The 14,142-nt window shown below is 44.7% G+C and overlaps 1 protein-coding gene across 1 annotated transcript in view; it reads right to left on the bottom strand.

Moving 5' to 3' along the window:
• TDRP (testis development related protein) overlaps nucleotides 1-13,770 on the bottom strand; it is a 41,145-nt gene extending 27,375 nt beyond the window's left edge. Inside the window, exon 1 of the mRNA XM_061167362.1 lies at nucleotides 13,631-13,770. Coding sequence (XP_061023345.1) covers nucleotides 13,631-13,735 — 105 coding nt within the window. The 5' untranslated portion in view covers nucleotides 13,736-13,770. The remainder of the gene's footprint in view (nucleotides 1-13,630) is intronic.
• Between the last annotated feature and the right edge of the window lie 372 nt (nucleotides 13,771-14,142).

Below are 14,142 nucleotides of genomic sequence, written 5' to 3'. Positions count from 1 at the left end.
AGGGAAGCACTTACTATTTTCATTTTGTTGATTGTTTTTTTGTCTTACAGTTTATCTGCTCCTCTTTTCTGTTCTTGCTTCCTGCCTTCATGCTTCCTTGGTGTTCTGCAGTGACATGCTTTGATTCCTTTCTCATCTTCCACCTATATCCTATGGGTATTTTCTTTGTGGGGAGGTTACATAACACAGTTTATAGTTACAACAATCTTTTAAACTAATTACTGCTTAATTTCAATCACATACAAAAATTCTACTCCTGTACATCTCCCCCCACTTATGTTATAAACATCACAAATTATATCTTTTTATATTTTATGGTTACTACAGTTACTGGTTTTTATCTTTTAATTTATGTACCACCATGACAGTATTACAGATTTTGGACCTTTCTATATGGGCTTCCCAGGTAGCTCAGTGGTAAAGAATCTGCTTGCCAACAAAGGAGCCCCAGGAAACGTGGGTTTGATCCCTGGATTGGGAAAATCCCCTGGAGGAGGAAATGGCAACCCACGCCAGTACTCTTGCCTGGAAAATCCCATGGACAGAGGAGCCTGATGGGCTACAATCCATGAGGTCGCAAAGAACTGGACATGATTGAGCATCCACACCTCTCTATATATTCACCTTTAACACAGTGTTATGTTTTCGTATGCTTTCACGTCACACCTTGCATCCTGTCTGTCATTAGCATTTCTGGCAAAGCAAGTCTAGTGATGGTGCAGTCCCTCAGCTTCTCCTTCTCTTGGAAAGTCTTATTTCTCCTTCACTTTTGAAGGACAGTTTTGCCTGATCCAGTTCCCTTGGTTGGCACTCCTCTTTTCCTCTAGCACTTTGACTACATCGCCCCACTTCCTCTCGGCCTATAATGCCCCTGCTGAAACACCTGCTGAGAACCTTATGGGAGCTCCCCTGTGACAACTGGCTTTTTTCTTGCTGTTTTCAAGATTCTCTCTTTGCCTCTGCCTTGTGAGTTTTATTACAATGTGTTTTGGTCCAGGCCTCTTTTGGGCATCTTGAATTTGGATGTCCATATCCTGCCCTGGGTTTCAGAAGCTTCCTGACCTTTCTACTAGGTCTCCCACGCAACATATCCTGGTCTACTTGTTCGTGTTTCATAAGGCTCCGAGGCTTTCCACACTCTTCATTATTCTTTTTCCTTTTTGCTCTTGACTTGATCATTTCAAGTGGCTTGTCTTCAAATTCTGATTCTTTCTTCTGCTTAGTTAATTCTGCTGCTGAACACTCTAGAGAATTTTTCAATTTAGTTATTGTATTCTTCAGCTCCAGAATTTGTTTGGTTCTTTTGTATACTTTCTCTTTCTTGATATTTGCTTCCCTGGTGGCTCAGAAGGTAAAGAATCACCTGCAATGCAGGTGACTAGGTTCGATCCCTGGGTTGGGAAAATCCCCTAGAGAAGGAAATGGCAACCTGCTCCAATATTCTTGCCTGGACAATTCCATAGACAGAGGAGCCTGGTGGGCTACACAGTCCATGGGGTCACAAAGAGTTAGACATGACTGAGTGACTACATTTTCTTTTCTTTCTTTTGTTGATATTTACATTTTGTTCATTTTCACAACTGCAGTTCAACTGCTCTCTTGTAGCATACTAAAGGTTAAGACTATTATTTTGAATCCTTCATTAATTCACACAGCTTCTTTAGGGGCAGTTTCCGGATATGTATTTTGATCCTATGACTGGGCCACATTTCCCTGTTTCTTTATCTGCCTCATTATTTTTGGCTGGGATTTGGGCCTTTGTAAAAACTGCCACCTCTCCCAGTCTTTCTGAACTGGCTTCATATGGGGAAAGACTTTCACCAATCAGCCTGGCTAGATCCTGGGAGCCTCCAAACCTTCTCTGGGCATGTGTCTTCTCTCCACCTGTCACGGCCCAGAGCTGTAAGCTCCTTCTCCCTCCAGCATCCATCTGCGGGGCTGCAGGTTCTCTGGCCACAAGCAGCTGAACAACCCTTGTTCTCAGTGGCCCCACGGGAGCCAATCATGCCAGTCAGGTGAGGGAAATCAACCCGCGGTAGCTTCTCTTGGGCCTGTAACCAGGAAGCTGTGAGCATGGCATTCACTGAAAGTCCGGCTGAGGGGCACTTGTGGATGTGGCTCTTGTGAGTGAGGGGAGTGAAGTGGCCTGTCACCATTCCCGTCACCACTTCAGTGCGGCTGCTCTTGGCGTTGTGCTGGCTTGGGTGACTTAACTTCTTTACTGGTTTCTGGAGTCATAAAAGCTTTTCCAGATCATTACTATTAAGGCGATGCGTCTGAGGGTTAACAGATCAGGGATTCCCTCTCCACCACGCTGGCTTCGCTCCTCCTATGTCTGCCTGGGCGCCTGCTGGCGGCCGACTTCTGAGTGAGGGCCGCTGTGTGGGACTGAGCCTGTAACCTGTGGGGTCTGTGCTAACTTGAGGCAGTGGCAGAACGGAACTGAATCGGACGACACCCAGTTGGTGTTAGAGGACTGGAGAACTGCTTGGCATCAGAAAAAAAACAACATGGGGATATACATATTTCTTATGATAAAAATGGAAATGTGTGAAGATGACCACTCTTAATTATAGTTACACACTGTTTTTTCTCTGTAAAATTTCTTAGCACACTCTCCTGCCACATCAATCAATGTCTATAATTACACCTTAGGACAAAACTTCTCCATTTGTTGTTTAAAACACCACTATAAAACAACTTTCTTTTTAAGAAGTATTATTTATCTTCCTCCTTGGAAGGAAAGTAATGACCAAGCTAGACAGCATATAGATAGCATATTAAAAAGCAGAGACATTACTTTGACAACAAAGGTCTGTCTAGTCAAGGCTACGGTTTTTCCAGTGGTCATGTATGGATGTGACATTTGGACTATAAAGAAAGCTGAGCGCAGAAGAATTGATGCTTTTGAACTGTGGTGTTGGAGAAGACTCTTGAGAGTCCCTTGAACTGCAAGGAGATCCAACCAGTGCATCCTAAAGGAGATCAGTCCTGGGTGTTCATTGGAAGGACTGATGGTGAAGCTGAAACTCCAATACTTTGGCCACTTGATGCAAAGACCTGACTCATTTGAAAAGACCCTGATGCTGGGAAAGATTGAAGGTGGGAGGAGAAGGGGACGACAGAGGATGAAATGGTTGGATGGCATCACCAAATCAATGGACATGGGACTGGGTAAACTCCGAGAGTTGACGATAGACAGGGAGGCCTGGTGTGCTGCGGTTCATGGGGTCACAAAGAGTCAGACATGACTGAGTGACTGAACTGAACTGATTTATCTTCAGTCAATAAATTTACTATGAGCTACAGCTAAACACCTAGCAAAGAAAATCTAAAATGAGATATAATAGTTACATGGAAATATTAAATCATATCAGGTTTTAAAGTTTAATTGATACAGAAGAGGGAGAATTAAGTAACTGGTACATGACATAGAGCAGGCCACTGGGTTGATGCAAAGAAATAGAGGAAAACAATAGAACAGGAAAGGCTAGAGATCTCCTCAAGAAAATTAAAGATACCATGGGAACATTTCATGCAAAGATGGGCACAATAAAGGACAGAAATGGTATGGACCTAACAGAAGCAGAAGATAAGAAGAGGTGACAAGAATGCACAGAACTGTACAAAAAAGATCTTCATGACCCAGATAACCACAATGGTGTGATCACTCACCTAGAGCCAGACATCCTGGAATGCAAAGTCAAGTGGGCTTTAGGAAGCATCACTACCAACAAAGCTAGTGGAGGTGATGGAATTCCAGTTGAGCTATTTCAGATCCTAAAAGGTGATGCTGTCAAAGTGCTGCACTCAGTATGCCAGCAAATTTGGAAAACTCAGCAGTAGTCATAGGACTGGAAAAGGTCAGTTTTCATTTCAATCCCTAAGAAAGGCAATGCCAAAGAATGCTCAAACTACCACACAATTGCACTCATCTCACACGCTAGAAAAATTGCTAGCTATGAATGCTATGCTAGCTAAAAAATGCTCAAAATTCTCCAAGCCAGGCTTCTACAGTACATGAACCATGAACTTCCAGATGTTGAAGATGGATTTAGAAAAGGCAGAGAAACCAGACATCAAATTGCTAACATCCATTGGATCATCAAAAAGAGTTCCAGAGAAACATCTATTTCTGCTTTATTGACTGTGTCAAAGCCTTTGACTGTGTGGATCACAACAAATTGTGGAAAATTCTTAAAGAGATGGGAATACCAGACCACCTGACCTGCCTCCTGAGAAATCTGTAAGCAGGTCAAGAAGCAACAGTTAGAACTGGACATGGAACAACAGACTGTTTCCAAATCGGGAAAGGAGTACGTCAAGGCTGTATACTGTCACCCTGCTTATTTAACTTATATGCAGAGTACATCATGAGAAATCCTGGGCTGGGTGAAGCACAAGCTGGAATCAAGATTGCTGGGAGAAATATCAGTAACCTCAGATATGCAGATGACAGCAGCCTTATAGCAGAAAGTGAAGAAGAATTAACGAGCCTCTTGATGAAAGTGAAAAGAGGAGAGTGAAAATGTTGGCTTAAAACTCAACATTCAGAAAACTAAGATCATGGCATCTGGCCCCATCACTTCATGGCAAATAGATGGGGAAACAGTGGAAACAGTGACAGACTATTTTTCTGAGCTCCAAAATCACTGCAGGTGGTGACTGCAGCCATGAAATTAAAAAACGTTTGCTCCTTGATAGAAAAGTTATGACCAACCTAGACAGCATATTAAAAAGAAATTACTTTGCCAACAAAGGTCCGCTCGTCAAAGCTATGGTTTTTCCAATAGTCACGTATGGATGTTGAGTCAGACCATAGAGAAAGCTGAGTGCCAAAGAATTGATGCCTCTGAACTGTGATGTTGGAGAAGCTCTTGAGAGTCCTGTGGACTGCAAGGAGATCCAACCAGTCCATCCTAAAGGAAATCAGTCCTGAATATTCATTGGAAGGACTGATGCTGAAGCTGAAACTCCAATACTTTGGCCACCTGATGCAAAGAACTGACTCATTTGTAAAGACCCTGATGCTGAGAAAGACTGAAGGTGGGAGAAGGGGATGACAGAGGATGAGATGGTTGGATGGCATCACCGACTCAATGGACACGAGTCTGAGCAAGCTCTGGGAGTTGGTGATAGACAGGAAAGCCTGGCATGCTTCAGTCCAAGGGGTGGAAAAGAGTCAGACACGAGTGAGCGACTGAACTGAACTGGGTAGATGTATGTCGTAAAGCCTCTAGTTATAATAAAATTTGCTGCAAGAATACAGCACAACAGAACAGAACACTACTCCAACACCATACCCCACCTCACCCCACCCCCTCTGGGGCAGAGGACAGCCCCACCATCATTGACCAAAGTGCCAAGGGGATGGGAAGCAGGAGGGCAGGCGCACTTGCTTCCTCCCATGTGACTCCCAGACCTGTACTCAGAGCTCTTGCTGGCGCAAGGCATGCTGGGAGTGAAGTCTCCAGCTGGGGGGCTGTACACATGACGAACACGTGCTGTTAGTGGGAAGTCAGCAGTCTCCCCGAAAAGGGCACCTGCCAGTCCCTGGCCTCTGCAGAGCTAAGATGAACACCACTATACACAGTTCTTAACTGTCGACAAAACACCTCCCGGTTCCACGTGCTTTTTGGGTTGAGATGATGCAGATCACTGTGCTGTTCTTAATGTTGTCTCCTTGACTATAAAGCATGACTCATTTCATCATGGAATGAGAAGTAAAGGTCCAGCATAGACAATTTATGTGAAAGCACAGAAAGATACACAAATGTTCACTGGGCAATTAATAAAATGTAAGCCCAGGAAGAATATAAATGAGCCCCAGCATCTGCCACTAATTTCCAAGTTTAGCAACTAAGACTTCCTACTTGTACCCTAAATCACAAATTCCACACTGCAAAACTCTAATGAATTAGGTTGCCTCATAATTAGCATAGACTTCAAAGATCCTTTATTCTAAACCAGGGTCAGCAAAGAATGGCCAAGCCCTGCCCGTGTAAATACAGTTTTACTGGAGCACAGCCACGCTTGTTCACCAACACAGGTCATGGCTGTCTGCACATGACAGCTGCAGAGTTGCGCATCTATGACGGACACCGTGTGGCCCTTTACAGTCAGCTTCTCCACTCCTGCTCTAACCCTCTGGCTTAGAACAGGGGCTCTGCAGAGTGCATAATACACTCACTGGCCCCATGTCTCACAACTGCTGAGAGGGGGCAGGGAACCAGGACTGTCTGCTGATGCCAGGCTACCAACTCCCTTTCCCGTGATCCTAGTTCATTCATTAATGAAGAGCCAGGCTCTTGCAGTATCTCACAAATGATGAGTCCTCTGGCTCCTACCCAGCACTCTACCTGTGCGGCTCAGCCATGGGGGTGTCTGGCAGAAGCTGCCTCTAAGTCACATGTCCCCAGTCAACCCGCCCAGGATCCCCTGCTGCTCAGAGGTGACATCATCTTCCCCATCACACCAGGTGCCCTTCAGCCTCTGATCTTCAAAAGGCACCAGCTCTCTTTTCCATGGGCTTGGCAAGCTTGCTTCCTCCCACTTGTCCTGAATCTAATCCATCTAGAATTCAGGCTCTTATTTCAGCCTGAACTCCGATACCCAGATCCTACCTGTTTTACGTGCACCTCACCTCTAATCCCTCCTCCCCACACAAGATTTCCCTGTGAAGTGGCAGGAAGCCATGACTCAGAGGCCTTCAATATTTACCTCCAAGGTGAATTCTAAACCCCTCAGTGGGGTTTCCCAGATCTCCCTGTACAAACCTTCTATACCGATTAAACTGCTTTGTTTTCTATCCCCCAAGCTATTTGGGGTCCAAAGCTATGCCATTTCCTCCCTCCCTCACTATCTTTCTTCAAGAATCAGCTTAAATTCTACCTGCTCTTCTTCAAATAATGAAGGTAAAAGGGAGATGAATAAAGAAAAGGGTGTGTGCACAACAGTTCTTTATTTCACCTGCTAATTCACCAGAGAGCCATTTACCTTCCACAGTAAGACTTCTATAAATATACTCATTATTACAATACTTAAGCACAGCAAAAAAATAAGTAAATAAATAAAAGTATATTAGGATGTTTGTTACAATGAAATTTGAGCCAAGACATAATTTTATCAATGCTTTTTAAGGCACTAATTACTGAAGCCCTAGCACTTTAAACATAGAATATGAAACCTGGATTCAAATTCCTGTTAGTAGCTACATTACTCTACACAAGTTCTTTAGCTTCCTTAAGTTATTCAAATGTAAAATACAGTCGATTTTCAATATTCAAGACAGCTATGAATCAGCAAATACTGAATTGCTGCTCTTACAGGAAAAACGGGGTCAGGTTCCTGTGAGCCTCTGGTGACATTTTCTTCAATCATTCAATATATATCCTTGTTTTGTATGTGTTTCTGTATGAAACCTTGTTGCTATTGCTGGTTAGTTGCTAATTCGTGTCTGACAATTTTGAGACCCCACGGACTGTAGCCCACCAGGCCCCTCTGTCCACAGGATTTCCCAGGTAAGAATACTGGAGTGTGTTGCCATTTCCTCCTGCAGGGGATCTTCTCAATTCAAGAGACTGAACCCATGGTCACCTGCAATGGCAGGCAGATTCTTTCCCACTAAGCCACCTGGGAAGTGTATAAAACTTTATTTAACATATACTGCATGGTTATTAATGTTGACCTCACAGGCAACATACTAACTCACCATAACAGACTACAACAGACACCTCCCAGCACCACACAAGAAAGATTCTGTGTTATCTCAACTAAGACTCTTGGTTTTTCCTATCCTCAAAGCAGAGTGAAAAACACCTGAAACATTCTCTGACTTTTTTTGGAATGCCTACAGAGTATGTCTAAGCCTTTTAAACTTTTAAATAAAGTATTTAGATTTTTAAGTAAAGCCTTTTCATATTTAAATGAAAATATGCCCCAAATGCTGTGAGTTTTGTTTCTGAAGATGTTCAACTGCAGCTGGAGAAGGAAATGGCCACCCACTCCAGTATTCTGGCCTGGAAAATCCCATGGACAGAGGAGCCTGGTGGGTTGCAGAGAGTCGGACATGACTGAGGGACTAACACCCAGGACCCTGTGCAGTGCAGCTTGAGGCAAGTGAAAACCAGCTGAACCCTCCCCTCATGTGGGTCATCTCAGACCAACTTTTCCTCTTACTACTCACACAGCGCCCAGGAGCAGCGCCTAAAACAGCCACCTCCACATCCATCAGGAGAGGCCCAACCAGATAAATTTTGGCATACCCAGCCTTAAGGGTGATTTTTTTCCAGCTGTAGGCCTGAGACAGAAAGTGCCCCATGATACATATATTATTTATTGAGGGAACCATTCCAAGTACACAAAAATGTTTGTGGTGGAAAAGCAAATATGTGATTTTAAACATACATTTATGAATGTACATAAATGCTTCATGGATAGCTATATTAAACAAGTAATGATACTTCCTACTGGAAACAGGAAGAAGACCCAATACTGAACATCCAGAAATGTTTTACTATATACATAGCAGATGTTGTTTAAACAAACATTAGAGTCAGTAAAACTTCTATATCTCTCTTTTTTAAATGATTACAATAAATGTTTCACCTTAAAAACCTCACTGTTATACTTTAATACAAAATAGATGCGTATTCATGACAAAAAAGGCTAATCACCTACAGAGAGGCTCAGATAAATTTGTAAAATTTCTATTTTAGTAACAGTTAAGTATTCCTTAAATCCATGGAATGATGGAATGCCTCACATTTCAAACTTACTAGAACCTAACATTAAGCTATTTTTTCTTTTTTTAAAAAACGACACAGATTATAGCTGTGTGACCTGATTTTCAAGTAAGTCGACTGACCAGATTTGAACACAAATTAAATGCCTTTCTGGAATAAGACAAAGTGCACTCCTAGCCTACATGTTTTAATATGAACTGACTTTTTTGAGGGGACAGGGAGGGGTAGGGGGAAGGTATACACTGAAAATGAAGTAGAATGAGAATGAGGAATGAGAATGTCTTTCTAATGAGACACAATTTTAACAGATCCATTAAATCCTTCTGTATTAACTCCTACTTCTTTCAACTTTAAATAAAATTTTGTAGGCAGAAGTTTTATGGTAGACTTGTCATAAACTTTAAAATTTAATTCTAAGAGAAACTGGCTTTGGGATAAATATCAATCTACCTGATGAAATGAACTAAATTTAGAGTTATGACCAACTTGCCACAAAAAGTCTTTGCTTTTCTATAGCAAAGTTTTTTCAACACATCAAACTATAGATACACTTGATAAAGTAAGATAGAAACTGTAGTCAAATCTCATGTCAAGGCTGTATATTGTTACTCTACTTATTTAACTTATATGCAGAGTACATCATGAGAAACGCTGGGCTGGAGGAAGCACAACCTGGAATCAAGATTGCCGGGAGAAATATCAATAACCTCAGATATCCAGATGACACCACCCTTACGGCAGAAAGTGAAGGCGAACTAAAGAGCCTCTTGATGAAAGTGAAAAGAGGACAGTGAAAAAGTTGGCTTAAAGCTCAACATTCAGAAAACTAAGATCATGGCATCCGGTCCCACCACTTCACGGCAAATAGATGGAGAAACAATGGAAACAGTGGCTGACTTTATCTTGGGGGGCTCCAAAATCACTGCAAATGGTGACTGCAGCCATGAAATTAAAAGATGCCTACTCCTTGGAAGGAAAGTTATGACCAACCTAGAGAGCATATTAAAAAGCAGAGACATTACTTTGCCAACAAAGGTCCGTCTAGTCAAGGCTATGTCTTTCCAGAAGTCATGTATAGATGTGAGAGTTGGACTATAAAGAAAGCTGAGTGCAGAAGAATTGACGCTTTTGAACTGTGGTGTTGGAGAAGACTCTTGAGAGTCCCTTGGACTGCAAGGAGATCCAACCAGTCCATCCGAAAGGAGATCAGTCCTGGGTGTTCACTGGAAGGACTGATGTTGAGGCTGAAGCTCCAATACTTTGGCCACCTGATGTGAAGAGGACTAACTGGAAAAGACCCTGATGCTGGGAAAGGTTGAGGGCAGGAGGAGAAGGGGACGACAGAGGATGAGATGGTTGGATGGCATCACCATGACTCAACGGATGACTCAATGGACAGGGGTTTGGGTAGACTCCGGGAGTTGGTGATGGACAGGTAGGCCTGGTGTGCTGTGGTTCATGGGGCTACAATAGTCAGATACGACTGAGTGACTGAACTGAACTGAACTTGCCACAAAAAATCTTTGTTTTTCTATAGCAAAGTTTTTTCAACACATCAAACTATAGATACACTTGATAAAATAAGATAGAAACTGCAGTCAAATCTCACTCCTAGAAGGTGGTGGTGGTGGTGGTAGTTTAGTCGCTAATTCACATCCGACTCTTGTGACCCCATGGACTATAGCCCGCTAGGCTCCTCCATCCATGGGATTCTCCAGGCAAGGATACTGGAAGGTAACCCAGGATAAAATGCAGATGACTTTGGGGAAACACCACTGAAGATGTGATTATGAAAGAGGTAACTGATAACCTAGACTTCATTAAAATTAAAAACTTCTGCTCTGTGAAATATAATGTTAAGAAAATGAAAAGATATGACATAGACTGGGGGAAAATATTTGGAAAAGACACATCTCAAAAAAAAAAAAAAAAAAGACACATCTCATAAATGACTGCTATCCAAAATACACAAAGACTTCTCAAAACTCAGCAATAAGGGGGAAAAAGCAACTCAATTAAAAAATGGGGCAAGAAAATCTGAATAGACATCTCACTGAAGGAGACATGAGTGAGTGAAAGTCGCTCAGTAGTGTCTGACTCTGTGTGACCTCATGGACTATACAATTCATGGAATTCTCCATGCCAGAATACTGGAGTGGGTAGCCTTTCTTGTCTCCAAGGGATCTTCTCAACCCAGGATTCAAACCCAGGTCTCCTGCATTGCAGGAGCATTCTTTACCAGCTGAGCCACAAGAGAAGCCCAAGAATCCTGGAGTGGGTAGCCTACATGGATGGCAAATGAGCCAGATGAAGAGATGCTCTGCATCAAATGTTATCAGTGAAATGCAAATTAAGCAACAGTGAGATGCCAGTACACATCTATCAGAATGACCAAAACCCAGAACACTGACATCACATGCTGGCAAGCGCAGGAAGCAACAGGAAGTCTCACTCATTGCTGGTGGGCATGCAAACTGGTACAGCCACTGTGGAGACAGTCTGGTTCTAACAAACAAAATAGACTCTTAGTCTATGATCCAGGAATCACACAGTCCTTGGTATCTATCCAAACGAGTTAAAAACTAATGTTCACACAAAACCCTGCATATCATGTATTTTATAGCAGCGTTATTTATAATTGCTAAAACCTGGAAGCAACCAAGATGCCACTCTGCAGTGAACTGGTAAACTTTCAGACAATGGGATATTATTCAGCATTAAAAAGAAATGAGCTATCAAGCCGTGAAAAGGCACGGAGGATCCTTAAATGCACACTGCTCAGTCAGTAAGAGAAGTCAATCTGTAAAAGCTGCACATCTTATGATTCAATTCTGACATTCTGGAGAGGCAAAACTATGGAGACAGCAAAAAGATCAATGGTTGTGGGGGAGCAGGGGAAGGATGAATAGGCAGAGCACAGAGGATTTTTAGGGCAGTGAAACTATACTACATGGCACTATAATGGCGAATTCATGTCATTATACACTTATCTAATCCACAGAACAGACAATATCGAGAGGGAACCTTAATGTAAACTGTGGATTCTGGGCAATAACAATGTGTCAGTGGAGGTTCCTTGGCTGTAACAAATGGGATTTTGCTAGTATGGGGGAGGTTGTGGGGACCGGGGGTATATGGGAACTCTGTTTTCCACTGAGTTTTGTTGTGTACCCCCCTAAAAAAAAGAAGTCTATTAAAACACACATACAACTACGCACAGAGGAAAAAAAGGTATAGACTGTAATTCTGTAAACTTGAAGATCAGAAAAAAAGTTTTAATAAATGTGTTAAGTCTGGGCTTCTCAGGTGGTTCAGATGGTAAACAATTCACCTGCCAATGTAAGAGACAGAGGTTCAATCCCTGGTCAGGCAGATGCCCTGGAAAAGGTAACAGTAACCCGCTCCAGTATTCTTGCCTGGAAAATCCCATGGACAGAGGAGCCTGGAGTCCCTGGGGTGGTAAAGAGTCCGACTCACGACTGAGCGACTAAACAACAATGGTTATGTCTAGGTAGTATATACTTGGGTGTTTAATCTCCTATCCTTCCAACTTTTCTCTGTTAGTAATTTAACTTAAAAGGGGAAAAAACGTGTTTGGGGATTCATTAGAAAACAGAAGCTGAACATAGAATTTCTAACAGATTATAAAATAGATTATAAAATTTTAAGTTCATTCAGAAACAATACTGCTATCTCTGACCAATAATAGTCAAACACAGAAATAACTCTGTAACCATATTTAAACTGCACTTAAATTCTCAACATTATATTTAAGAAAGTTGTTGCTTAGAATAACCATAAAATTTTGAGATTTAAAAAGTAAATAGTAGGGTGAGCACTAAAACTACCAAAAAGTGGTTTCTGAAAGACACTTCAGATAGGGATCATATTTAAATGCTTATCTAAAGGTATTTAACTCCTATTAAAAAAATATCCAAATGAAGCAACTTCAGTTCCAAGGGAAGTTATTTAGAACCAACTGGGAAAGAAACAATCTCCTGAACTATTTCCAAGTGCCGAGAAGAGAGACACAGATCACCATTAACTTCCGTCTTAACGCCAACAGCAACAGGAGAGGGTTTCCAAACATTTAACAAACAAGAAGTTGTATGACCACCGTCATTTTAAAAATAAAAAGCTGAATTTCTGACCTAATTTCACTGCATAGGAAAAGGAACACTGCGTTGGGGGTGGTGTGGAGTGGAGCGTACGTAACGCGCACAGGATCCACCTGGGGTCCTTTTTAATTAAAAAATTCTAAACATTCCAGGCATATCTCCGAACTTGTAACGGCAGTTCTGTCTAAATAAAGGCCATCTGCCTTCTTCCTCCAACCGAGGGTTTAAACAGAGGTGAAGGTCTGTTTGTTATCTGAAGAAGTATTTAGCGCACTCGGCGCGCCCGCTGCAGCCCCCAGAAGCTCCTGACCTCGCCGGCGGGCCGGTGCCCCCCTCCAGCCCAGGCCTCGCCGGTGAGTCCAGCCCAGCGCGGCGCGCGGCCCCGGACTCGGCGCTGGACTGATGCGCCCGGGCCGGGGCCAGGGCCGCGTCCACTCGGCAGGCAGGTTCCCCCGCGCCACTGGAAGGCCACGGCCCGAGGTTTCCACCTCCAGGAACTCCGCCCGCGATCCCGAAACCGCGCGCGGGGAGGCGGGGCGCAGGGTTCAGTCACTCGTAATGTGGAGGCGGGGGTCACCACGGGGCACAGCGGCCCGGCCCGGACCAGCCTCGGGAAATTAACGGGCCGCGCGGCGCGGGCCTCACCTGCGCGCCCCACCTGTGCGCCTCCCCCACTGCGCGGCCAGGCCTCAGCCGCGCGCATCCAGACCCGCGTCACTCTCCCCGACCCCCGCCTCCCGCGCTCTGTCCCCCCGTGCGCCCCCTCACCTGAGCGGCGGCGGGGGCGGTGGCGGGCGGCGCACCCCCCCGCAGGCCGTCCTCCTCCTCGGGGGGCTCGTCCAGGAGCACCCGGCTCCGGCCCAGCTTCCACATGCTGCGGGCGGGCTGGCGGGCGCCGGTGTCCCTGCGTGCCCCTCCACCGCCGGCCCGCAGCACCGACGCCCGGACTGCGGCTCCTGGAGGACCGGACGCTGCCAGTGGGGCCGGGCGGGGCCGGGCTGTGGGGCGGGCCCACCCCCAGGACCCGGCCCTCCCCAGCCCACCCCGCCCCCTCCCGGACAGGACTCGGTCCCCGCACCCAACCAGACCCGCCGTCCGTCCCGGCCCGGGCCCACCTCCAGACCCGGGCCACACCCCCCGGGCCGCCACTTGCTCTGCTCACCGCCCCTCTCAGGTCACCACCGCCCCACCCCCGGCCAGGCCCTACCCCCGACGGACCCCCACCCCCAAGAGGCTCCGCCTCCTCTGAGAGGTCCCCACCCCCAAACAAAATCCCAGGA

This window comes from Dama dama, chromosome 19, assembly GCF_033118175.1.
Source record: "Dama dama isolate Ldn47 chromosome 19, ASM3311817v1, whole genome shotgun sequence".
Taxonomy (NCBI): domain Eukaryota; kingdom Metazoa; phylum Chordata; class Mammalia; order Artiodactyla; family Cervidae; genus Dama; species Dama dama.
Note: the sequence above shows the minus strand (reverse complement) of the source record. Positions and strands in the feature narration are given on the sequence as shown.